The 26,270-nt window shown below is 36.9% G+C and overlaps 1 protein-coding gene across 4 annotated transcripts in view; it reads right to left on the bottom strand.

The window, feature by feature from the left end:
* The window catches only part of ATG10 (autophagy related 10), a 259,329-nt gene that overhangs the window by 67,873 nt on the left and 165,186 nt on the right, over positions 1 to 26,270 (bottom strand). For all 4 annotated transcript variants that reach the window (XM_055563110.1, XM_055563119.1, XM_055563126.1 and 1 more), the window contains exons 4-5: positions 16,890 to 17,028; positions 2,438 to 2,535 (exon numbers count right to left, since the gene is read on the bottom strand). In XM_055563110.1, the coding sequence (XP_055419085.1) occupies positions 2,438 to 2,535; positions 16,890 to 17,028 (237 nt within the window). The remainder of the gene's footprint in view (positions 1 to 2,437; positions 2,536 to 16,889; positions 17,029 to 26,270) is intronic.

Here is a 26,270-nt window from a genome sequence, read left to right as displayed (position 1 = left end):
GATACACTATGATGAACAATTCTAAAGCTTAAATAAAGTGCATTATCAAAAGTGGGGATACCTGTCCACAAGATCAATCCCAATAAGACACATTCCAAAGGAACACCTAAATGTTATACTTAGATTACCATTTGGGTATATCAAATATCCCTACCAATAAGTGGGCCTCATACTTGGTATTGAGATGGTAATTCTTATTGTGATTAGATCTGATCATTACTACCATAGTCTGCTAAGTAGGAAAAAGAAGGTCTGCTAACTGGCAGTCTGTATCATGCTTAAATGCCTGTAAACTATTAATAAAAGATACTAGTCAATTCCATTTAAAACTATCAATATACATATTGGGTCATGTGGTTGGGTTAGCAACTTAGGAATCCTATCAGTGGAACAAAATCTCTCGGCAACATCATATTAGGAAACTAAGAAAATATGGTTAAGTTCAAAAATCTTATTTATATGTCACAAGTCAGAACAGAGACATGTGAAATTAAAGCCCAAAATTACATAGACCATCCAGAATTGTGCTTTGATTTGCACTGAGATTAATGATAGGGCTGCTAGAGACATAAAAGGGAAAAAAATAAGATTTGGGCTCAGGTGCATAATATAAAACGTAATTGAGAAGAAGCAGACAAAAAAGGCACTACAGTTAAATCCATATATATTTTTGGATACTCCCTTCCTCTATCCTTTGCTGTTTTCTTTGACTCTCAAAACCAAGCATTTTCTAGGGCCTGTGGATTCTGACTCTACAGTTTATATTTTTGGACAGTTTGTGGTCACTGACAAGACACTGGAAGTTGAATCACTTAGCACTCACCTTGACATACTTAAAGGTTAGTCTAAAACACTTTGCATAAAATAAAATAATCTTGCCAAAAACCTTTCTGATGGATTTGCTTATATATCTCATTACATTATCCTTCTCATAGCAACCACTGATTTCTGGTCTACAGAACTGGGATTTAAAAGGGACCATTTTTGTAAGCTGAAGTGGTTTCCGAGAAAGGGACATGTGAAAGAAGGAGGGGAAAATATAGAGATAGAACAAAGGCAACAGAGAAAGCATTAAACTGGAAAGAATTCCAAGAACACACTGTACAGGATGGGTTTGGGGAAGTGAACAGCCATGTATGGCAGGAGCTGAGACTGTGTAGTGTGGAGGAGGAGGAGGTAAGCTGGAAAGGGCCAGCGGGACCCAGGGATTGGCAGCCCTGGAACCCAGGCAAGGCATTTAGACCACACACCATAGCCCCTTGGACAGCTACTGCAGGCTTGCACACGGGTAAGATAAGTGCTGCACAGTTAGGAAAACATGACTAAAGGGAAGGGGCAGGGAGGAAAGGAGCAGAAGACCAAAGGTAGGAGGTTTTACTAGTTGTTCCAGGTGAGGCAACAGGGTGCGAACCAGGAAGGTGACGGTAGGAACGGAAAAAAAAGATTAATTGGGGGGGGGGGGCAGTTGTGCTGGTGTGTGACTCATATTTAAAACTAGTTTTTTCCCTCAATTAAAACCTAAGAAATGGTCATTTGCGATCATTGTCAGAGAACTACATATGAGATGCTAAGGATTCTTAAGTTGATTGGGAGGTAAACTGTCATTATGATCAAACACATAAGAGGGCATAAAAATTCTAATGGCTGATAAAGTCATTTTTAAAGGAAGCTTTGATTAAGCTTAACAGAGGCTGGGAGAAAATAAGATTTTTGATATAAGTAAAAAAGAGACCATGATTGGTTGCAAGGTAATGAATATTTTTTGAAAGTTTCTAAAATAATTAGTTGCTGATTTTAGCAAGGCAGTAATAATGACTTACATGATTAACAAACTTATTTTCTCTACTTTTGCAAATATACTTTTTATATCTACTTTTGCGGATCTATTTTTGCAACTTTTTAAAATCACTATTGCAAACCTATTATTCATCAAAAGTAATTTTTTTTTTCTGCAAATGCATCTATGAGTAAAACTCTGAAGCATTAAGAGGTGACACACACTAAATCATCCATTTCTTGGTGTATATGCCAACTTTGTTTCTGTTCTCACTTAATACATTTTTATTGAAAATCTACTGTATGATAAGCACTGTGCTGGCGCTGGTTCTACAATGGAGAGAAAAAAAAGGTCTACCCACAAGAGTGCACACAGTATAGTGGAAAAAATTAATTTAAAAAATCCAAATACATAATTTAAATTTTTTACATGTACCATGAAGGAAAATTACAGGGCGCTATGAGGGCTTATACAGAGAAGCTAAACCAAGCCTGGGTCTGGTAAGATGTTTTAAAGGAAAGTGTCTTTGAACTGAAATCTGTAAGGAAGTAGAGGAATGAAATAGGGGGAAAAAAAAAAAGAAGAAGAAGAGAGAGAGAACTAGAAGAAAAGAAGCGCAGAGGGAAGGAATCACATATAAAAATGAAAACATTCTCTAACCTGTTGAGTAATAGTGTCCCATGGTCCCTGCAGCAATCGCATCTTATAGCACTCATGAACTCCTTCCCAGATGTCCTTCAGAGCTAAAGGTCTTCCATCTGTGAAAGTAAAGACTGCCAGTTAGTAACTGATTGGACACGGTGGTGCTTAATGTCTATCTAAAACTACTGAAAGAATATTATAACTTAAAAAAAAATCTTTACTTAGTATACATACTATTTATATATCAAAAGAGTACTGTATGAATTACTATTTTCTTCCAGAGGGAAATTTAAATAATCAAACTTCTCTCCATCTAGCAGTAAAATTATCTGCTCACTTATTGCCTCTAGGAATTTTACAAAATAAATAAAATCCAAATGTGTTTTAGAGAAAACTGATAAATAGAAGCATCAGTAAAGAACCAGGTAGACAGACTCACATATTCACAAGGGTGTACTATGGATACCTCTGAAGTCTTCATACTTCCTCTAATCTTTAAACCAGAGACCATCCACGTGTTTCCTTCACCCTCCTGTTGACTGAATATCTGTAATGTTCAAATCACTCTGTTGGGTACCATGAGGAATAGAAGGAAAGCACAGAATTTCTCCTAGTAAGGAGTGTTTCCCGACTAGGAAACTAAGACAAGTATATATCAGTAAATATTGATACTAAAATCAGTATTTGGTATTGATTGGTAGATTGGTCAAAGCCAGAGGAAAACTGCAGTTCTCTGAAAGTCCAGAGGAGGGAGACATTAACACCCACTGTCTGTTGTTCGGGGTGGAGGGACTTGAGAAGGACTTGCCATGAAGAAATCAGTAAAAGCTTTACTGAACAATAATCCTCCTTTTCTTTGTTTAAGCAACTTCAGTTATTCACCTATATTCATAATCACCCAAATAATGTATTTTACGAAGAATAGTATGACACAAGTACTGGAGTGGGGTGCCATTGCCCTCTCCAAGAAAAGAAAGCAGAAAGAAGCAATTACGATAAAACTACACACTGCTGAAAAGAAGGTGGTTTTAACATTAGAATTTATTGCCGTGCTGTGCTTAGACGCTCAGTCGTGTCCAACTCTTTGTGACCCCACGGACTGCAGCCCACAAGGCTCCTCTGTGCATGAGGATTCTCCAGGCCAGAACACTGGAGTGGGTAACCTATCCCTTCTCCAGGGGATCTTCCCGACCCAGGAATTGAACCGGGGTCTCCTGCATTGTAGGTTGATTCGTTACCATCTGAGCTACCAGGGAACCCTCAGAATTTAGTGCTACTTGGCTCATGTAGGGTCAACCGAGTCCTCAAGACTTATGGGTGTGCTCTTTTCTTTAAGCAAGTAGACAATATCATTTAAAGAAAACTCATCAGCCTATTAGATCCAAAGAAGTATTTGATCATTAGGTACAATACAACTTGGAGAAATAATCTACTCAAAAGCCCTCCAAATCAAAAGGTATTGCATTCAGACTTAGAGGCATAAGTACAGATGTGGGGTATAGGGGAAGAGCAGAAGATCTGAAGTCCATGCTGAGTGTGAATCTTGATATTGGCACTTAATTCTCTATGTGACTGCAAGTTATTTTCTAATTAAAGTATAGTTAATTTACTCTTTTGCTTTTAACTTTACCTGAAAATGAGGATAGTAATCCTCCTCAAATTCCATCCTTGTGAATGGCTTACATCAGTGAACACACCAGGACTGCGTCAGGCACATAACAATTCAGTATATATTAGGTATCTCCTCCTAGCCCCCATTGCACCATTCCAGTAATTCTCATAGCTTAGAGCTAAAAGATTCATTTATAGATCATTATTTCTTAAGAGTTTCCTCATGTTTCTATACCATGCACATTGTGTTTAATACAGCAATATACTAATACCATAGACAGAGCATTTCTCATGTTTGACCTGAAAAGTTGAACTTTTCCTCAACCTTTATTTTCAATAAATAGCAATAGAATATTTTGATACATTTTCAATAAGTATCTTCATCTTGGCATTTATCTGGCGGCAGGAGACCATTATCTTGTGATAAATAGTTTTATTCCATTGACATTTCCATGTCTGTAAAATGAACAAGATTTATTCATCCAATTAACATTTGAATGTCATGTTTAGCTACAAGTTTAAAACAAGCTGCCTTCTGTATCTGTGTTATATTGTTGTCTGAACACATTTACAGAGTAGGGCCAAACTTTAATCTTAAGCCCTACACATCTTCAAAATATGCACGTGTGTGTGTGTGTGTGTGTGTGTGTGTGTGTGTACTGATGCTAGGGAAACAGCATCTTAGATATGTCAGTGTCAAATAGAAAACCAAATAATCAAATGTTTAAAAGCTGACATACTTTTAAAATAATTTTCAGATGTCAAAGTTAAAAGAATCAGTTGTAGAATAATAAAATGTTACAGCTAGTATAATTACTAATTTTAGATATAAGGTCTCAGGAAATATACATCTACCAAAATTATGGAGCCAGTTCATAACTACCCCGGGGCTGGAACTCAGGACTCACAATTCCGTGCTCTTCCTGCTGTTCCGCTGTCTCTGAGGGTAAAGAATGCCTTTGTCCTTCACCACCGCAGCGCTGCTGTGCAGTTCTGAGTCTCACTCACACATTGCAAATGTTTTATATTTACTGAATAAATGATAAATGAGAGAATACTTTCCTTAACTTTATTTCCACTGAAACAGGGAATGGCTTTGCAGACCCACAGAAGAATGCTGGGTTTAAAATCTGTTCATCCCTCCACCTGAGTGCAGGTGGAGCCTGTGACTTGCTTCTAATCAATAGAATACACCAATGGTGATGGCTGTCACTCCTCTGACTAGATCATATTATATAAGACAGTCTTAGAAGAGTACAGTGAGGGAGCAGCCACTAGCCATGTGTTGTGAGCTGCCTGGAGCGGTCATAACTTGGAAGGAGCAGCAAACCATGAAAAAAAAGTCAATCACAGGCATTACAGGTTCTCACTTTTCAGCCTCTAACTACACCTTTCTTGTTTCACCCTAGCACAAAGTTTTTCTTTCTTTCTTTTTTGCCCATAATAATTTGTTTTAATTTTAAAATTGAAAAATAAATTCTGATAATCAGTAATGATCTCAATTTTATTTCTCAAAATACTTCAGCCAAAAATCTAAGGATGGGGTAAATGGTTTGGATATTACCACTGTCAAAAACTTGCATACTCTGCTGGAAACATTCATGCAAAAGGCAAAAATCAGCAGCCTAGCAACATTGTGGAGAGACCCAAAACAAATGTTATAGAATATTTTCACCAGATTTGATGCTAGAATTTGAGGGTGTCCTAAGTTTTCAGGCAACACCTAATTTAGAGAGAAAATTTAACACCTTAAATACAGGAATTAAAAAATGATCTCGTCCCCTTCCCACAGGAGGGGATATATGTATATTTAGAGCTGATTCATTTGGTTATACAGTACAAACCAACCCAACACTGTAAAGCAATTATTCTCCAATTAGAAATAAAAAGGGTTGTGAGAAAAAAATGATCTGGTCAACTTAGAATAATAGACAATTACAAGGAATAAAAAAATAAGTTCAAAACATCAAAAGAGGCATCATACGCCTTTACATATGGTTATAAGAATGCTACCTGCTTGCTGTGAAGGAAAGAGTGTTTTTTTAAGTGAATGAATGTGACTGCATTCTCCAATGTGTTTATAAAATTGTTTTAAAGTACATGTATCAATGATAATCAAATGAATGCTTGTGCAAGCTGCTTTATCAAGAATGTCAATCTTTCCAGCTTCTGCTGACCATTTACACTATAGAAGATCTGATAATATAGCTGTGTCTCTCACATACAGATATGACAATAATGACTTAATGAAGTATGACGTGGATTCTTTTCCCTAGGCCTTCATCATCAGTTTTCCTAGTCATAGCTCACACCTTCATGATCAAAGACATACACAAATTAGTTTGGTGATCTTTTACTCAAAAATAAAAATTTGACCTGATTAGCAATATCTTCAAAGCCATGACCTATACAACTGACATGAATAATATATTCTAATATGACTGTGGCTCTAATTATCCCACAACCAAAATGGAGCCTTCAGAAATCCCACCAAAATCATTGAAGTGAGGTAATCAAATACATTTTTTAAATCACATCATAAAAATAGACCTTAAATATGGCAGAAACATGAATAACTTTGTGATTTTGGATCCATCTGCCTATTTATGAAAACTGAAGACCCAAAACTTTAATTTAAAATTAAAATGTGGTCATAAACAAATACTTGGTTAAACTCATGAAACACATTATTATGTGCCTTCATGTTCAATTGAAGTTATCTTCAATCAAGAACTTTAAGCCCTGTTTAGAGGGCCTATTTTTTCTGTCTGGCCTTAGTCAGAGGAGACATAAGCATACTCAATCAACAACTCCCTGGTTTCAGACCCAAGATATTCGATAGCACCAATTTCAACATGCTTAGAAATCTCATTAATCACACTGAGCTGAGAAGCTCAGTAAAATCCCTTGCATACTTGAAAAATTGAAGTAGAAGCCAAAATAATTTCAGCAGCAACCTACAAAGTGAGTATGGTAAATTAAGGTCATTTATTTAACAAGTGTTTATTGGGTGCCTACTATGTGCCTCTCTCATCCAGAATGATATTACACATTTGAGCTAAAGGAATATTCTGTCAGCAACCTAAAATGTCAATGATAAAAAAGGAAGAGACTTTGGATGAAAAATAGAATAATTAAAAAGTACAATCTTTAGCAACTGCCAGTAGCATTTAATATTTTCATATAAAATCTCTCAATTGAATAATAACCTACATGTCAAGTAATCTATATATTACTCAAAATCTACAGCTTTCTAAATTAAATTTCTAAGGGCTATTATTTTCATGAATCAAATAACATCATGAGATATTTCACTAGCACTACCCAAATCCAGTGCAACCATGCTGAAATCACCTTTATCCTGTGGTGCATGCTTTCACTAAAATTTCATAATTCCAAAAAGAACATTAGAGAGATTATAAATTATTTAGAGTAAATTTAGGAAAAATGTTCTGAATGTGGTCAGTAGAAATAAAATGGAAATGGTGGATTTTTCACAATGAAATTTGTCATTATTCAATGTATTGTCTTCAACAGGGCTTTGAAGGCTATAAAAATTCATGTCATTCTCCACAGTAAGGCAGAGATGATGCTCCATCAAAGGAGAAAATTCATTTTTGCTTCAGTGAGAAAATTATACTGTGATATGAAATGAGTGTTAATTGTTCATGTACATTCTTATCAGCTACTGTGCTAGCTAATTCTGTCATTTTTATTTATTCCTACATCTACTTTTTGCATTCTGAGTCTTTATTAGTCTCAAGAAATATGAATGAAAATTTAAAAAAATATAGATTTTGGCAACTTCTCTTCAATGTTACTTAAATTTTGGTGCTGCTTTGTGCAGTAAAATTGGGAATGGGGAGCTAAAGAGTTTGAATCTTAACTCCATAATTTTATATGTACTCTAGAATAAATAAACCATCTAACCTCTCTGAGCACTCAGTTTGCATGTCTGCACATCAGGGTAATAGCAGCTCCTATATTACACTGTTATTGTGAAGATCAAGATACAGAACTCAGCTGGCATTACTGAAAGGTACTACATGCCAAGCCCCACTTTATATATTAGCTCACAAACCTCAAAACTCTATAAAATAGGTATTATTATCTCAAATTTTTCTAGATGGTGAAAAAAAGGAAACAAAAAGTTCAATAACTCCCACAAGATCACATAGTAAGAAGCAGAGCGAGGAATCAGAACCAAGCAGCTCCAGACCCTCCACTTTGTCCTGTACCAGGAGCTCTTTGTAAACTATAAAGTGGTACACACATATTAGCTGTGGTATTTTTGTTGTCATTAGTAGTCTCTACCAGCATTGCTTAACCTAAGACTATCTAGAATTTTGCCTTTCCTAGATTTTTTAATAGGCCAGGCTTGCCCTTTCCCTCATCACTCCAGCCAGGGCTTCATCTGATCATCCAGCTCAAGATAATCTCTGGCCTCTGAGCCCTGGTGGCAATTTTCTCCCCATCTTTATTGGATATAATGGATACTTAGCATTCTGTAAGTTTAAGATATGCAGTGTGATGACTTGATATATGTATATTTTGGAAAATGGTTACCACAATAAAGTTAGTTAACACATCCATCCTCTCACATATTTATAATTTGTGTGTATGTGTGTAGTTAGAACATTTCAAATCTACTCTTAGTAATTCTCAAGTATAAAATACAGTATTGTTAACTATGGAGAAGGCAATGGTACCCCACTCCAGTACTCTTGCCTAGAAAATCCCATGGATGGAGGAGCCTGGTAGGCTGCGCTCCATGGGGTCGCTAAGAGTCAGACATGACTGAGCGACTTCACTTTCACTTTCCACTTTCATGCATTGGTGAAGGAAATGGCAACCCACTCCAGTGTTCTTGCCTGGAGAATCCCATGGACAGAAAAGCCTAGTAGGCTGCAGTCCATGGGGTCGCACAGAGTCAGACACGACTGAAGCAACTTAGCAGCAGCAGCAGCAGCATTGTTAACTATAGTCATCATGCTCCTCATTCAGTCCAGTTCAATTCAGTCGCTCAGTTGTGTCCGACTCTTTGCGACCCCATGAACTGCAGCACGCCAGGCCTCCCTGTCCATCACCAACTCTTGGAATTCACCCAAACTCATGTCCATCGAGTCGGTCATGCCATCCAGCCATCTCATCCTCTGTCGTCCCCTTCTCCTCCTGTCCCCAATCCCTCCCAGAATCAGAGTCTTTTCCAATGCGTCAACTCTTCGCATGAGGTGGCCAAAGTACTGGAGTTTCAGCTTCAGCTTCAGTCCTTCCAAAGAAATCCCAGGGCTGATCTCCTTCAGAATGGACTGGTTGGATCTCCTTGCAGTCCAAGGGACTCCCAAGAGTCTTCTCCAACACCACAGTTCAAAAGCATCAAGCTTCAGCGCTCAGCTTTCTTCACAGTCCAACTCTCACATCCATACATGACTACTGGAAAAACCATAGCCTTGACTAGACAGACCTTTGTTGGCAAAGTAATGTCTCTGCTTTTTAGATCCCCAGAACTTATTCATCTTACATCTGAAAATCTGTATGTAACTTTTAACCAACATGTTCTCATTTCTCCCACCTCCCACCTAGCTTCTTTCAACCACTAACCTATTCTATGCCTGGTGACAATTTTCTTTTTACCTCTCTTACGGCCGTTAACATATTCTACTTGTTACAGTAAATTTCAAATTTGTCTTGTTTCCCTCAGTAGACTGTAAGCTCCTTGAGGACATAAATCATCCCTGATTCCTTTATTCATCTCTGCATTCCAGGAACATTTTCTTGTCTTATGCATAAATATTTTCCAATGCTTGGACAGATGGATGTTCAACATTATTTCTAGAGCAATTTACCACAATTATTACTAAGAATAAAGACTGATGATTAAAAAGTCATCAAGAAAATACTTAGTATTTTATTATAATAAAATCTTATAAAATTACAATAAAATCTTATAAAATTATTGTAATAAAAATTACAATAAAATACTTAGTATTTTATTACAATAAAATCTATAGTATTAAGTAGATGAAGATATAGTGGATATTTGATTTTTCACCATCCAAACATAGTTCCTATTTGGGAGATAAATTCCAAAATAAGCAGTAGACAGAATCCTATTCTGTCCCACTAAACCAAAGAGAGGCAGACATTCCCTCATCTTGTCACTTTTGCCTTCAGTTAACTCTATGATTTACCCTTCCAGTAAATCTTTTTCTGCTTATCATGGTCAGGGTCAGTTAATTGCAACTGAGTATACTTTACTAATATAGTCCAGATAAGTGATTTATATAAGTATTGCTTAATATTTATCATTTTTTAGCCCTAGTGTTCTAAATGTCATACATTTGTCTAGTAATTTCACATGGAAAATGAATGTAAGACATCTTTCAGTTACATGAGAAAGTTCATGTATGTTACAATCCATTTTTATAAGGAATATGCCCAACAGCACAATAGAAGAGTAATCTGGGGTCACCTTAAACTGTTCACACTCCGTGTTAAGAATTTACATTAATGCAGATGATGTTACAACCTCTCATTTAAATTAAGTTAAACACTTAACCTAGAAGAAGTACACACAAGACTTTCTTGAGGAATCACTGTTTTCAGAAAATGTCCCAAGGGAAGCAACACTGGGTCTACAAGATACCCGAGACACCAACTGTGAGATATAACTACTCATCAGAACTCTGAAGACCATATCACCAGATGCATATCTACATGAGGTCTGCTGGTTCTAAAGCCGAAAACACTCTACTTTCAATCCTATCCAAAGTGTTCTGAGGTTTTGATTTTAACCTCTTGCTCTGGCATACCAGTACTCAGCATTTTGGACTCCTGGCTCTCTCAAATGTCAGAACCCCCCAGAACATGGACCAGTTAACACCAGTAGCAGCACCTTGACGACCCATGCAGCTTGATCTCCTTCCCATGGAGAACACGGTCTCCAGCTTCTCAGCAGAGCACCTAATATATGCACTTTAAGAACTCCGCTTTGACAACTTTAAAGGAGGAGAAAATCAGTACACTAGTTTCCAGTTAGGCAGCCATTTTCCTCAGCATATTTTTTAAATAGGCTAATGAATTTTTATGCTGTGCACACAGAAGGCACTCATGTACATTTTAATGGATGTTTCAAACAGGGCTTGTCTTATCAAGAGTAAGTAGACAAAACACAATATGGGACACAACACATTTATTTGTTCAGGAAAGCTGAAGTATAGCCTTTTACAGGTAAGAAAATAAATTTATCTGCCTTTTCATGTCTTCTTCCTGGCCTCTGAATCCACATAAAATCTGTTACTTTGTATACATGATGCTTTGCACTAACATGGCTTAGAATAAACCTTTTAGCAAATTAGGTGTCCCTCTAGTTTTGTTTCCCCTTTCTTTAACATGTTTTAAAATCAGACCTGATTTTTCAGTGGGATTCTATCCCCATCATGTGTTTTACCCCAGCATCCTGTTTATACCTTAAATCCCCATAATGTTTCAAACATTTACCTGGTTCAACAAACAATCCTCATTAAATTCCCTCTGTCGTTTAAACTTTTCAGTTTGAATATATTTATATTAGTTAAATAATTTATTTTTATTTGTAATTAAGAAAAATAACTTTCATTGTTTGCTCTTCAAATTACCCCTAGAATCTCTTTTTAATGCACTAAAAGTCATGTTCCATTGCATAATTATGAGCATTCTTAAAAATTCTCTATATTCAAATAAGACTCTAAATCTGCCAAGTCATTTTCTATTTTCATGATGGTGACTAACTGGAATCACTTTTGCCTTAATTTCTCTAATCTACCTATTTTTTCTGTTTAACAAGCAGCCTTAATTCTCACTCTCCTGGAATGGTAATTTTTTTTTCCTGAAAATATGTTCTTTCCAGTTCATTTTCTCTAAGAGATGATTTAAATTTTTCTTTAAAAAAATTTGCAACAACAACACTAAAAAAGTCAAAATTCCTTTTCCCAAAATTTCATTCTTCATAATTTCTTCTCATCCTTCATTAATTCTCTTTCTGTTTTACTCAGTCATAGTTTCTGTTCTAGAAAATCCCTCCCTTGATCTCATTCACTTTTGCTCAATCTCTTTCACTTCTCATTTCACTTCTCACTTCATTTCTTTCTCATAGCCTCCAAACCCATTCCATCATCTCTTCCATAATGTGACCTTAACATATCTTTCCAACCATCTTGCACACTTTGAAGTAGAGATTTTCCTCAAACCAGCTTCTCACTATTCCCCAAGCAGGCCATGCTTTCCAGCCCTACAGCTTGACACTCACCCACCTCCCTTTCCCTAGTACTTCTCCCAGCCTCTTCAGAAAAGCCAGTCTGTAGCGTTTCCTTGAAAATTGTTGGATCAGAGCTATGGATATTTTATTTTTATTCTCCAGCTTCCCCCAACCCTCATCTTTCCTGTTTTCCTGTCATTTTCTTCTACACAGTCCAAAGACTCCCTCTCGTTCCACACCAGGGACAAACCTCTTCTTCCTCCTCCCTGATGATGTAAACACTGCTCTAATTCCAATCTTTTCATTATTCTTTTGAGCTGGCCTTTATCTTGGTTTGGTTATGCTGCTTTTAAGAGTGAATTATTTGACTATTTGAACATAGTTTAAGCATATAACAAGTGGATAAATTTTCTATATGAAATATCAGGGTTACATTTTTAATTCTTTATTCTTATTCCCTAGACCAATAATAAAACGGATCCTGAGAAAGAACAGACAGTCAGTTGCTGAATGGAAGAAATGTTTCCTTCCCTATTCAAAAGCTGCCCTTCTAACTAATTAAAGAAATATGTCAATGGTTCCCAAGAAGAACTCATATGTCAGCACCAAAGAAATAAATATTCTGAAAATGAGAAGAACCACTTGGTCTACTTCTCAATAGAGATTGAGAACAAAAGAAAAGAAGAGAGACAGGGAAGAAATTAATCAGAATTCAAGCTGAAATAAATATAGAAATCTGTAGTTGTAATGAAAGGGAAAACTAGGTAAGCTTAGGAATCTGGTGAAGCCCAAAGCTATTATGTATATGACCAAGATTTACAACACATTTCTAACACTTGCCATCAACTTCTGACCAAAGCCAAGCCCACACAAAGGGAAAACTGGGACATAAAAAGGTGTTGGAATGAACAGTACTTAGAAGCCTTTTGCACAATACAAATAATTCTTTAACACAGTGTGCTTTAAAATAGTTGGAGGAGAAAAACAGCCACTTGAAGACATCAGTGCTTTGTGAGAATGGACTTCATAGGCAATAAAGCACCATTTTAGGGTAGGCTATTTATTAGTATCAATGCCTGAGAGAAGTGCAATGACCTCTCACCCACTACTGGGGAGCAAATGGTATTAAGCGTGCCCCACCACCTCTCCCAAACCTAAAATGGCAAGAGTGGCTAGGGAAAAAAGAGCACTGGGAAGGACATTTTCTCTCTTAATTTAATTCATTAAACCCTCAGCAACTGAGCTCCTATAAGCCCAGGAAGCCTACCAGGCTCCTCCGTCCATGCAATTTTCCAGGCAAGAGTACTGGAGTGGGGTGCCATTGCCTTCTTCGAGTAGATATGAGAGGTGCCCAGAAACAGAATTCTGCACCACCTTGGCTGTATGCCTTCAGGGATACAATGCAAATGTGTGTTTACAGAAGCAGAACAGCTCCCCAGCTAGCGCAAATGCTCACCTTTCAGTCCTCAGGACTTCCCACTTTCCTTAGCAAACCATTCCTGCAGTCCCTAGGAAGCATCAAACTAAAGAGTAAAGATATAAAGATGGCTTGGGTTCTGAGTTTGCTGGAGACAAGAGCATTACTCCCTTCCATATAACTCATCAGAAAAGTTCAAATAAGACACCGTCATAAGGTTTCAAGGTTTCCATCTTTGGACTGTATGCAGAAATGGTTAGAAATTCCATCTCACTAGTTCATTCAATAAATAGTTGCTGACATTGTGCCACAGTTAATACTATGGGTATTAAAATGAGTAAGACAAAGAATATATATGTCATATAAGTATTACACACCCACACACATCTATGAATAAAGCTTATCACTCTGTAGGCTGAGTATTCACTATTAATTTCCTTTCTCTCTCTTTTTACCTTAACCTCCTATCTTCTAGATTATCATTTTATAGGAAACAAGTAAACAAATAATTTTCTGATCTCATGCAACATGTGATATATGATATAATGTGATAGGATATGACATGGGAGTGATAACAACAAATGGCATGTTAGCTGAGTCTCAGGCAGTAGTTGGCCTGGCAGACATGGACATATCAAGGAATAAGAGGTGATCACAGTCCAATGTATTTGTACTTTAGGAAACAGAATAAAGATTTCCTCTTACATCTAAGCTAGTTGATAAAAGAAAAGGTAATATCAATTTAAATAGGAATTACTTACCACTTGCTTTACCTAAAAAAAAAGGCACTAGAATAAAATTTAGAGCAAAGCAGAGAAACTAATTTTACTAAGACTCAAATGCAAAAAAAAAATAAAAATAAAAATCTAAATACCTGTCAAAAAAGGCTGAGTGAACTATTTTTGAAGCAACAATAACAAAAAAAGACCCCTGAGCAAGAAATTTTATAGCCATCCTGTTTCTAGGTCGGAATTCTCTTAGAATGAGACAAAGAAAAATCTGGACCTGGAATAAGAAGAAGATGTTAGGAATTCATTCACCACACTGACAGAGATTTGTTTAACAGATGAAAGGCCAGAGTAACCACGTAACATATGAACAGGGAATGGACTGAAGGGAAAAAAAGGAAAATTATGACTCCAGAGTAAAGGACGATACATTTTTAGAACACCTGTTAAGTTAGGTAGAGAAAGGAAAAGAAATTATCAGACTCTGATAAAGGAAAGAACCATTTTTCATGTTTCTCCACAAGAAAACACTCAGTATGCTTTGCAAATATTAAATCTGATATTTTAATGCACCTGAAAAACCACTAAGTGAATTCCAGAATTTAAAAATTCCTAATGCTAATTCTATACAACACAGAATGGGGAGGGTGGAGAATAAGAAATGTTTCTACACAAAATAAATGACTTGTTTGGGTTTCCTTTATAAAAGCATAAACAGAGCATCTTAAAATATATAAATAGAATCCAAAAAGGCTAGTTATTTTGTGTGTTTTTTTTTTTAAGAAACAGAAAACCACCATGAAGAAAAGATCTTAGAAAGTATACAAATTTCATTAAAATATAATTGAACTTGCAGGAACAATTACTGTGCTGTACTGTAAGGGGAGCTGTTGGCACATAAGAGCAAAGCACACGTATGAGCTCATCCACCAGCCTCAGCAAGACCCACTTCCAGCTAGAAGCAGTCATGTTTCAACACCTCCGATTCCCTAACGCTGACAAGCTAAACAACTTGTTTTGTCTCTGGGAGCTCTTCTCTGGTGATTAACTGCTTATGGTGAATACTAATTACATGAAAGTACAGTATTGAAGAAGTAGTGTCCTGTTTCCTTTACCTGCAGCCTCAACATGCCTTTGAATCCAGAAGCTACTGGGTAGAGTCCTTGCAAACCAAAACCGAGAAGGACATTTTTCTCCCCTCCGGTAAATAAATGTAACCCCTTCTATTTTTCAGTATAACACAGCTCACTGACAAGAAGCTTCCTTTAACCTCTGGGCTCCAAATCAAGTAGAATCACAACAAAGTGAGTGTTTTAAAGGCCTATAATAATCATATGGATTAATCTACAGCAAGAGTTTGTGAATTAGTAAACTATCAGTGTCCTTAATTCCCCATGTCCCATGTTGAAAATTTACCCCAAATTGTCAGTTCTTAGAACTGCACCTCAGATTAAAATCTTCTCACCAGGGAGTCTATGAGAATTTGTTCTTGTGTTTTAAATCCTAAGCGCTTGTTAAACCGCCAACACTGCAAAATTAGAGACCATTAAACAATATAAGGCAGCAAGTGATTAAATCTACCAAATACACATTCAAAGCAGCTTAAGCTACTTTTTAATTAAAAATAAAATATCACTGGCTAAATTCAGATGTCTTAGCTATCCAGAAAAGGTTAGAAGGCTGTTCAAAATGCAAAATGCTGCTGATAAGTCCAGAGAGAAAAAGAGAAATGGGGTAGGGGTGGGCTGGGGAGGTGGTTCCTCTTGGCTTCTGAGCCCAGGGTGGAGAGGCCTCAAAATGCTGACCCGGTTTAGTCAGAGGACGTGAAGCGGGGAGCCCTGGCTGTGCTGCAGGGTGAGGACTTCATGTGGCCGCTGATTAAATAAGCTTTATTAGCCAAGGCCTCAGAGGAGACAGGGTGTTCCACCTTCTTGGCAAGGGGGATGAGTTGAGTAACACTGCAGGAAGCTGAGGCACTGGAGATGTATAGATGGCCGAAGGAAATGTTAGTGCTATTTTTAAACATAGCTTAAATGGATTGATAAACAGTTCCTGAAATAATAATTAGCGTTGGGGAAGGAGGCATGGGGACTTTTGAGTTAATGGGATCACTTGAGATTGAAAGAAATTTTCACTGTAAAGTTAGAAGTAAATAAACATTGTAGCTTTAAGTTGTTCCTACTTGTTTAAAGTAAAGAAAAGAAAAAGGGCCAGGGGGCTTAGTCAACGCTGGGCAGGAGGCCAAGAATCTGCAGATCAGACTTAAGGCTGGGATGATATCATTCACTCTAAAGTCTTGATACTCTTTCTAAAGCATGAGAAAATTTACTGGTAAAACCTTACCTCACCCACAGTTTTCTTATTTTTAACTCTTTTTTTTTTTTTTTTTCTCCTCTCTCAAGAATAATTTTCCAAATCTGCTTTCTGCCTTATATGTAAATGTTATGAATTTACATTTAGCTTCCAACATGGTCTTACCTAAAAAGCTTGCCCTAAAGTAAAGCACAGGCACTTGGTAGCTGCAGGAATATAAGACATGATACTCATATTTAATCACTTCGGCTGCCGTGGTGGTCTCGGTTACCTCAAAATCATCCAGGGGGGGATCTAAAGCCTCCTGAAAAAAAAGCAAATACAAAAACAGAATGTGGCTGTCAATAAAAAGAAGCACATTAACACACACAGAGAGAAAGCTGAGGTTTTCTTCATGCAAAATAACAGTTAAATAAATATATGTCTATGAGGTAAGGAAAAGGGAGTTTCCCACATTAATGTTTAACATTTGAGTCCTGGGTAAATAGTAAAACCAGAAAACATTAGCATTAAGTAATTCCAGATTGTTTTTAAGAGACAAAGCAGCTCTGAGTAAAGAAACAGGAAGGGGGGAAAAAAGTGAAAAGATCTATTGCAACAGCAACTCTGAAAAATCTTTACTGTACAATTTTAGCAACAAGATGATGGCTATACAAGCTACCTTCTTCCCTACCTGTGAAAGCTAAAAACATCCTAACAATTGAGCAAGAGACTGTGAAACGTCCCTAAAGAGTCTATTGTACTTGCCAAAAGATGATTCATTGTGTGCTGAACAATTCCCAGTTCCATTTTGAATAAAAAAGTTATTTTGCAAGAGGTTGAGTTTGTTAGGTACATTTCAAAACCTGAAATGAATCTGTTTTCTTTATTATTGTGCCATCTTTGGTACATTTCTACAATAAATCTTGATTTATAATAGAGTAGATGGCAAATATCAATGTCAACATAAACAGGGTTTTGTAAGCAAAGATGGTTCTAGCTAGTTCACTTCTCACCTAATCATTCTCTACAAGTTGATTTTTTTTTTTATTATTATGTGTAGGGTTTGTTGAGAATGTATCTTAACGTTTGGAAGCAATTAATTGGACATGTTGAGTCAGAATCTGATTTCATCCACATTCACTTATTTAATGGGCTGAAGAATTTTCTTTGACATTAATTTTTAGTTGAACAGAAGAAGCAGGTTGGTTTGACTCATTTCTACCTCTCATTAAAATGGTAACAACAATGAACAATTGAAAAGAGCAACAGGAAAGATTTCAAACTTTATCAACATGAAATAAGGTTTCCTGTGGAGATAAGTAAAGCCACAGACTACTCTCCAGATCTCTTATCTGCTTTACTAATTCCCTACTCACAGTCAATTCATGGGGGAGATATTATACTAGATAAATCACAACTGAAGATATTTACAAAATAGTTTTTCACTAAACTCTAGTAAACACTATCAATTAAGCACAATGAATTAAATAACTGAAAAGAAACCACTGAAATAAACATTCCAGATACAGAAAATTAATACAGTAGCAAGAAAGAAGTTGTTCCTGTTTATTTAAATTTCATTAGGCAAAGATAAATACATCTTCCTTTAAAGCAATTCTTTCAGCCAAAATTCATTCTTTTTGCTCAAAGATTGAGTTGTTTAGCATTTATAATTTCTTTTCTTTCTTTTTTTATTCTTTCTTAACATTATAAAATCATTGTAGTTAAAAACAACTGCAAACATTGCACAAGTATATTAACAAAAAATTGAAATTCCCCTCATCCCAGCACTTCAGAAGGTCATTGTGTATTTTTCCAGACTGTTTTTATTTTTTGATGTGCAAACACGTATACACATACTACATCCACCTATACCCCTCCTTTGCATCCCCAATTAAATCATGGTATATATACATGTTCCTTGATTTGATTTATTCACTCATGAACATATCTCCACGCGCTGCCATATCAGTGCTGTAGACTTTGCTGCTTCTTTTATATCGCATTATATGACCATAGTTTTTTGTTTTTTTAAACATTTCCATACTGCTAGAAATTTTAGATCAATTATAATTTTATGCTACTACAACTAATGCTGCAGTGAATATCTTAGCACATATATTTTTATACACCTCTATTTTTCTATGGTGCAGGTTCCTAAAGGTAACATTAATGTATGAGAGGGTACATGCATCTTAAATTTCAAAAGATACTGTCAATTTGTCCTCAGAAAAAGGATGTATCAATCTATATTCCCAGTAAAAATCTAAAAGAATGTCCTTTCCCAATTCCTATAAATCCTGAAGATTATTTGTTTTTGGTTTTTGCTTATTTGATGAATTTTTAAATATCAGTTTTTTGTTTTAGTTTCTAGTTTCGTGATTACTAATTGAAAGTGAATATCTACTCATGTATTTATGAGTAATTTGTATTCTTCTGTGATGTACCTGTTCTTATTCCTTTCCTATTTTTCAGATATTTGATTTCCATTGTTCTTACTGAGTTATATAAACTTTGTATATTAGAAATAACTTATTACTGGAAATATATATACCTCTGCACTACAGAAATACACAAGTGTGCAAATATATGTCTGTACATATGTGTATAAAATGTTTTCACTCAGTTTTCTTTTAACTTTGCTCCTTGTCTGTATTATAATTTACTTTCATGTAGTCAAAGCTGTACATTTTCTATGTGCAGCTTCCAAGTAATCTGTCTTCATTAGACGGACTTGTGCTATGTCCCATCTCATCCTTAAAAATTATACACATGTTAAACTTGTTTATTCTACACACTCATTATGTCTTTCTCTCTCACATACACGTGTTTTTAAATTGACATGTTTAGATCACTAAACCATGCAAATTTTGTTTTTGTGTATGGTGTGAAGAATTTTTCCCAGATGATTTCCAATAATCCATCTTCCTCCCATTGATTTTAATACACTTTTATCATAAATTAGATTTGTGTGTATGTGTGTCTTTATTCTCTATTCTTCTCTATTGAGCTATTTCTCTTCTTAGACCATCCCTGTCCAGTTTGTAAGTAAATACTGAGTTGGGTCATTAATGACTTCTGCATAAAACTGCAGATATAGATTGACCGAGACTCAGTCTTGCTAGGGAGGATAAAATTCCTGGAAGACTGTCCTTTCAGTTCAGTTCAGTTCAGTTCAGTCACGTCGGACTCTGCGACCCCATAGACTGCAGCACACTAGGCCTCCCTGTCCATCACCAATTCCTGGAGTTTACTCAAACTCATGTCCATCGAGTTGGTGATGCCATCCAACCATCTCATCCTCTGTTGTCCCCTTTTCCTCCTGCCCTCAATTTTTCCCAGCATCAGGGTCTTTTCAAATGAGTCAGCTCTTCAAATCAGGTGGCCGAAGTATTGGAGTTTCAGCTTCAATATCAGTCCTTCCAATGAACACCCAGGACTGATCTCCTTTAGGATGGACTGGTTGGATCTCCTTGCAATAAAAGGGACTCTCAAGAGTCTTCTCCAACACCACAGTTCAAAAGCATCAATTTTTTGGTACTCAGCTTTCTTTATAGTCCAACTCTCACATCCATACATGACTACTGGAAAAACCATAGCCTTGACTAGATGGACATTTGTTGGCAAAGTACTGTCTCTGCTTTTTAATATGCTGTCTAGGTTGGTCATAACTTTTCTTCCAAGGAGCAAGCATCTTTTAATTTCACAGCTGCAGTCACTATCTGCAGTGATTTGGGAGCCCAAAAAATAAAGTCTGTCACTGTTTCCATTGCTTCCCCATCTATTTGCCATGAAGTGATGGGACCAGATGCCATGATCTTAGTTTTCTGAATGTTGAGTTTTAAACAAACTTTTTCACTTTCGTCTTTCTCTTTCATCAAGAGGCTCTTTAGTTCTTCTTCGGTTTCTGCCATAAAGGTGGTGTCATCTGTAAATGTGAGGTTATTGATAATTCTCCTGGCAATCTTGATTCCAGCTTGTGCTTCTTCCAGCCCAGCGTTTCTCATGATGTACTCTGCATATAAGTTAAATAAGCAGGGTGACAATATACAGCCTTGTCATACTCCTTTTCCTATTTGGAACCAGTCTGTTGTTCCATGTCCACTTCTAACTGTTGCTTCCTGATCTGCATACAGGTTTCTCAAGAGGCAGGTCAGGTGCTCTGGTATTCCAATCTCTTTCAGAATGTTCCACAGTTTGTTGTGATTGACACAGTCAAAGGCTTTGGCATAGTCAGTAAAGCAGAAGTAAGTGTTTTTCTGGAACTCTCTTGCTTTTTCAATGATTCAATGTTGGCAATTTGATCTCTGGTTCCTCTGCCTTTTCTAAATCCAGCCTGAACATCTGGAAGTTCACGGTTCATGAACTGTTGGAGCCTGGCTTGGAGAATTTTGAGCATTACTTTGCTAGCTGTGAGAGAAGAGTGCAATTGTGTGGTAGTTTGAGCATTCTTTGGCATTCCCTTTCTTTGGGATTGGAATAAAAACTGACCTTTTCCAGTCCTGTGGCCACTGCTGAGTTTTCCAAATTTGCTGGCATATTGAGTGCAGCACTTTCATAGCATCATCTTTTAGGATTTGAAATACCTCAACTGGAATTCCATCAACTCCACTAGCTTTGTTCGTAGTGATACTTCCTAAGGCCCACTTGACTTCACATTCCAGGATATCTGGCTCTAGGTGAGTAATCACACCATTATGGTTATTTGGGTCATGAAGATCTTTTTTGTACAGTTCTGTGTATTCTTGCCACCTCTTCTTAATATATTCTACTTCTGTTAGGTCCATACCATTTGTGTCCTTTATTGAGCCCATCTTTGCATGAAATGCTCCCTTGGTACCTCTGATTTTCTTGAAGAGATCTCTAGTCTTTCCCATTCTACTGTTTTCCTCTATTTCTTTGCATTGATCACTGAGGAAGGCTTTCTTATCTTTCCTTGCTATTCTTTGGAACTTTGCATTCAAATGGGTATATCTTTCCTTTTCTCCTTTACCTTTCACTTCTTTTCTTTCCACAGCTATTTGTAAGGCCTCCTCAGACAGTGACTTTGCCTTTTTACATTTCTTTTTCTTGGGGATGGTTTTGATCCCTGCCTCCTATACAATGTCATGAACCTCCATCCATAGTTCTTCAGGCACTCTGTCTATCAAATCTAATGCCTTGAAACTATTTCTCACTTGCACTATATAATCATAAGGGATTTGATTTAGGTCATACCTGAATGATCTATTGATTTTCCCTACTTTCTTCAATTTAAGTTTGAATCTGGCAAGAAGGAGTTCATGATCTGAGCCACAGTCAGCTCCAGTCTTGTTTACTTGACTGTCCTTTACCCAAACTCAAATTAAGCACTAAGGTATGTGTTGGTGTTGACACAAGGTGCCTGCAGCAGGTGATCAATTAGACATAGACTCAGATTCTCTGGAACAGTTTGGAGGCTGAAGAAATAAGAGAGAGGGGGTAGAAAAAGCTTCTTAAAGAGCCAATTAGCAGTTTCACTGCAGCCACTATTCCCACTGGCAGCTGAGTGCCTGTGGGACTTGAAGGCTGGATGCCTGTCTTCCAGCTGGGAGTGCTGCTATCACCCAGCACCTCGCTCTGGGCACATCTATCAGCAAAGACGTTTTCGCATCCTTAACTTATATGAAATAAACTGAATTCTTGGCCTGTTTCTGCTAGGATCTTTCCATCCATTCGTGGTCACCTTTATGATGCCCATGCAAATATCATCTCACGAAATCATGCAATTTGGAAATCTCGGACTTCTACATATTTTCTGTTTCCCTCTTGCAAAGTGCCAGATGGTTTTAAAACTTTAAGACCAAGGTTCTTGTCTCATTCATCTTTGTATTCCTAGAGACTCTAAGACAGAGATGAGAACCCTGGTAAGCAATTCTTCATCTGCAGCAGCTCTGTTCCCTCCTATATAAGTATAACAAATATCATAGGTGATTCACCAGCAAGCTTACCTTGACACTAAAGTCAGAAAAGAAGTAAATGGAGGACTAAAAATGCAGAAGATCACCAAAGCTGATACACAAATGGCAAACAGGCATATAAAAAGATGCTCAATATCATTACCCATCAGGGAAATACAAATTAAAACTACAGTGATATATCACTATACATCTATCAAAATAGATAAAATAACAAGCAGTGACATCTTCAAATGTTGGTGAAGACGCAGAGAAACTAGATCATTCATACATTGCTGCTTGGAGTATATAAAATGGCACAGCCTCTCTGGAAAACCATATGGCAGTTTCTTCTAAAACTAAACGTCTAATTACCATACAATCCACCAATTACACTCTTGGGCATTCATCCCAGAGAAATGAAAAATATGCACACGAATATTCATAGTAGTTCTATTCAGAATAGCCAAAAACTTGAGACAGTTCAGATGTCCTTCAGCAGGTCGTAGCTAAACAAATTGTGGCATATCATCCTACACTGCTCGGCAATGAAAAGAACAAATTGTTGATATACACAACCACCTGAGTGAATCTCTCAGGAATTATGAAGTGATAAAAGCCAATCCAAAAAGATTACAGACTGTATGATTCCATTTATATAACATTTTTGAAATGACAAAATTTTAGAAATGAAGAACAAAGAACAGATTAGTCTTGAGGGGAGTGGGCAGAAGGGCAGCATGAGGAGACCTTGTGATGATGGACTTGTTCTCTATCGATTATGGTGATGGATAGGTGAACCTACATGCATGATAAAGTTGTATACAACCAAACACACACACCACACCTCCATACACACCCACCCACACACACACAGATCAGCATAAGTAAAACGGGACAATCCGAATAAATCAATGGATTGTATTGATGCTGATACCCTGGTTGTGATATTATACTACAATTTTGCAAGATGTTGCCACTGGGGTAAACTAGGTTAAGGGTACATGGGAACTTTCTGATTATTTCTTACTACTGCCTATGAATCTGTATCTTACAATTTCAATGAAAAACGAAAAAGGAAAAAAATAGCAAGACAGTTTGAGATTTGCTAAAGACAAAATAAAATATCTAAGACCTCAGAGCTAACAGTACAGATGGCAGAGGGATTATGTTGATAAAGAGAGGCTGATGTCTGGAACTGGCCTTACAATTACACAGGAGGCGTGTCAGAGGATGTAGATGTGGAAGGGGCATGGTTGGTCATGGAGTGATGATTATTGGGGTTGATTGATAGGTCCACAGGTGTTATTTATACCCTTTAGTCTATTTTTTTGAATATTTTTAATTCTCAAAAAAAGTTTTAAGGTAACAATAGTTTGTGCTACTATGTTACAGTGTACAGAATCAGAGAATACACAGAATCACAGCGGACAGAATCACAGTGAAAGGAACTTCAATCATTCCATCTTCAATCATTCCAGCACAACACTCACCTTGCTGATCCAAACAAGAAGGCTCCAAAAGACTGGTGGTTTACCCAATGTCCCTAGATAATTAGAGGCAGAGGCAGGCCAATGACCCATATCCACTGACCCTGAAATAACTGCTCTTTGTACTGGAGAATGCCACTTTTTAACTGTTATATATTCAATTTAGACTGATGTTCTAGATGTCATTGGATTCAGTTCAGTTCAGTCACTCAGTCGTGTCCGACTCTTTGCGACCCCATAGACTGCAGCACACCAGGCCTCCTTGTCCATCACCAACTCCCAGAGTTTACTCAAACTCACATCCATTGAGTCGGTGATGCCATCGGATTACTATTAACATTTTGAGTATGTTTGCTAATATTTTTTACTTTTCTTTTGTTATGTTTTAAAGAGGATTTGGGTATATTTAATTTGATATTAAGAGTTAACAGAAAAAGGAGTCACATGTACATTTATTTTCCTCACAATGTTGCTATTTCATTAAATGAGAAGATACCTGTATTTAGAAAATTATATCCATTCAAGGAGCTAAAAGATTAAGTGGTTCACATTAATTATAGAAACCTTGATTTTATTGAATTCAATTAACAATAAGTTGACAGTGATCTCTCATTTAGAAAATCTGATATGAATTAAGCTTTACAACTAAATCTCATTAAATAGTGATCATGCTGAAGACACTTCATAGATATTTTATTGAAAGCAAACCCAAATAGAGTACTGGGCTTAGGAAATGAGATCCATATCTTTATTTAGCCTACAGGGAAAAGTAATGGAAGGGAAAAAAGAAAAACTTTTTTTCTATCACTAGGAATCTCTATTACTATTACTGAGCAAACATAAGTAATGAGCTTTATTCATAATGTCCCTTCAGGAAAAGAGATTCTATTTGTTTATCTTCCACCAGTCAGGATCTTAATTCAAACCTAACAGTTATGGGCCAGAATCACAGCCAAGAAGCCAAAGAATGACAAAGGCACAGGACTGGTTCAGGACTGTCTTTAGCTGCATCCACAAGAGGACATATAACCATTTAATCATAATGGAAAGATGGACTATGTAACAAACTTTTCTTGATTTGCCTGAACCAACATCCTTTTAATATTTTTAGAAGTGATAAAGACTGGCAAAGTCTTTGGACCAATCATTGAAAAATAAATTCCTTAAGAAAGAGTTTTAATTATTAAAACATTTTAAATGAATTACTATAAAAATAACCTATATGGGACTCTGAGCAAGTAGCCCCCTCCCCCCCTTTTTTGTTTGTCATTATTTTAAAGTGGGGTGGTTTTTTCACAATTTGTACTCCTAGAATGACTTTTTTCATGATCTCTGTGGCTTTTGAGTGCATGACTGTCACAAGAACTCTGCAAGCAATGGCATTCTTTTAGCAACTATAAATGTTGTATCCAGTACGTAAGAGACAGTTCATCACCAGGCAGACAAGTGTCTAACAGCATCCGGGGTGACACTGAAGCAACAAAGCGGGGTGCCTAGCTGATCCCAAGGATAGTATCTCAGTGAGGTGCCCCCTCTCCCAGTAATATTATCACTACTCCTGATTTTTAAAAAATGGGAAAAAAAAGAGGTGCCATTCTCTGCTCTCCCAGCTCCATCAGAAGGGATAGAATTAGCATCCACATGGCCAATGTGGGTTCCCACTGAGAGAAAGAATCTGTCTCCTGTGTGGGATTAAATCCGACACAGCCTGGCACGCTCAAGGGCAAGGCAGGAGGTGGGGGACACAGAAATCCGCCAAAGCACATCTGGCAGTTTTCTGGATGTTTACAGCTGCTTGTGTTGTGCTTCGAGGGCCCTGCTTCCTTTAAGACTGTGCAGGAGACAGGAAGACAGCTTGAACTCAGAGCTGGGCAGCTAGCAAATAGGCTGAGTGCAAGGTGGACTGCAGAAGAGGCTGTCTCTGAGATTCCTGGCCAGAGGTTCCATGGCAGGAGGGAACAGTAATAATATTTAGTGACACCTAATGTATGTCAATGATGATTTGTCCTTACATCAGAACAATATATAAGAAGCATTATTTTCCTAGGAGAAAATAAGGACTCAGAAGGACTTTTTAAAGGAAAACTCAGGTTCCTCTACTTTTTAAGATTTCTGAACAGTTAAATGCAAAAGAATTAGCAGACTAAGGGATATGAAAA

The sequence above is a fragment of the Bubalus kerabau genome, chromosome 1 (genome assembly GCF_029407905.1).
Source record: "Bubalus kerabau isolate K-KA32 ecotype Philippines breed swamp buffalo chromosome 1, PCC_UOA_SB_1v2, whole genome shotgun sequence".
In the NCBI taxonomy this organism is placed as follows: Eukaryota; Metazoa; Chordata; class Mammalia; order Artiodactyla; family Bovidae; genus Bubalus; species Bubalus kerabau.
Note: the sequence above shows the minus strand (reverse complement) of the source record. Positions and strands in the feature narration are given on the sequence as shown.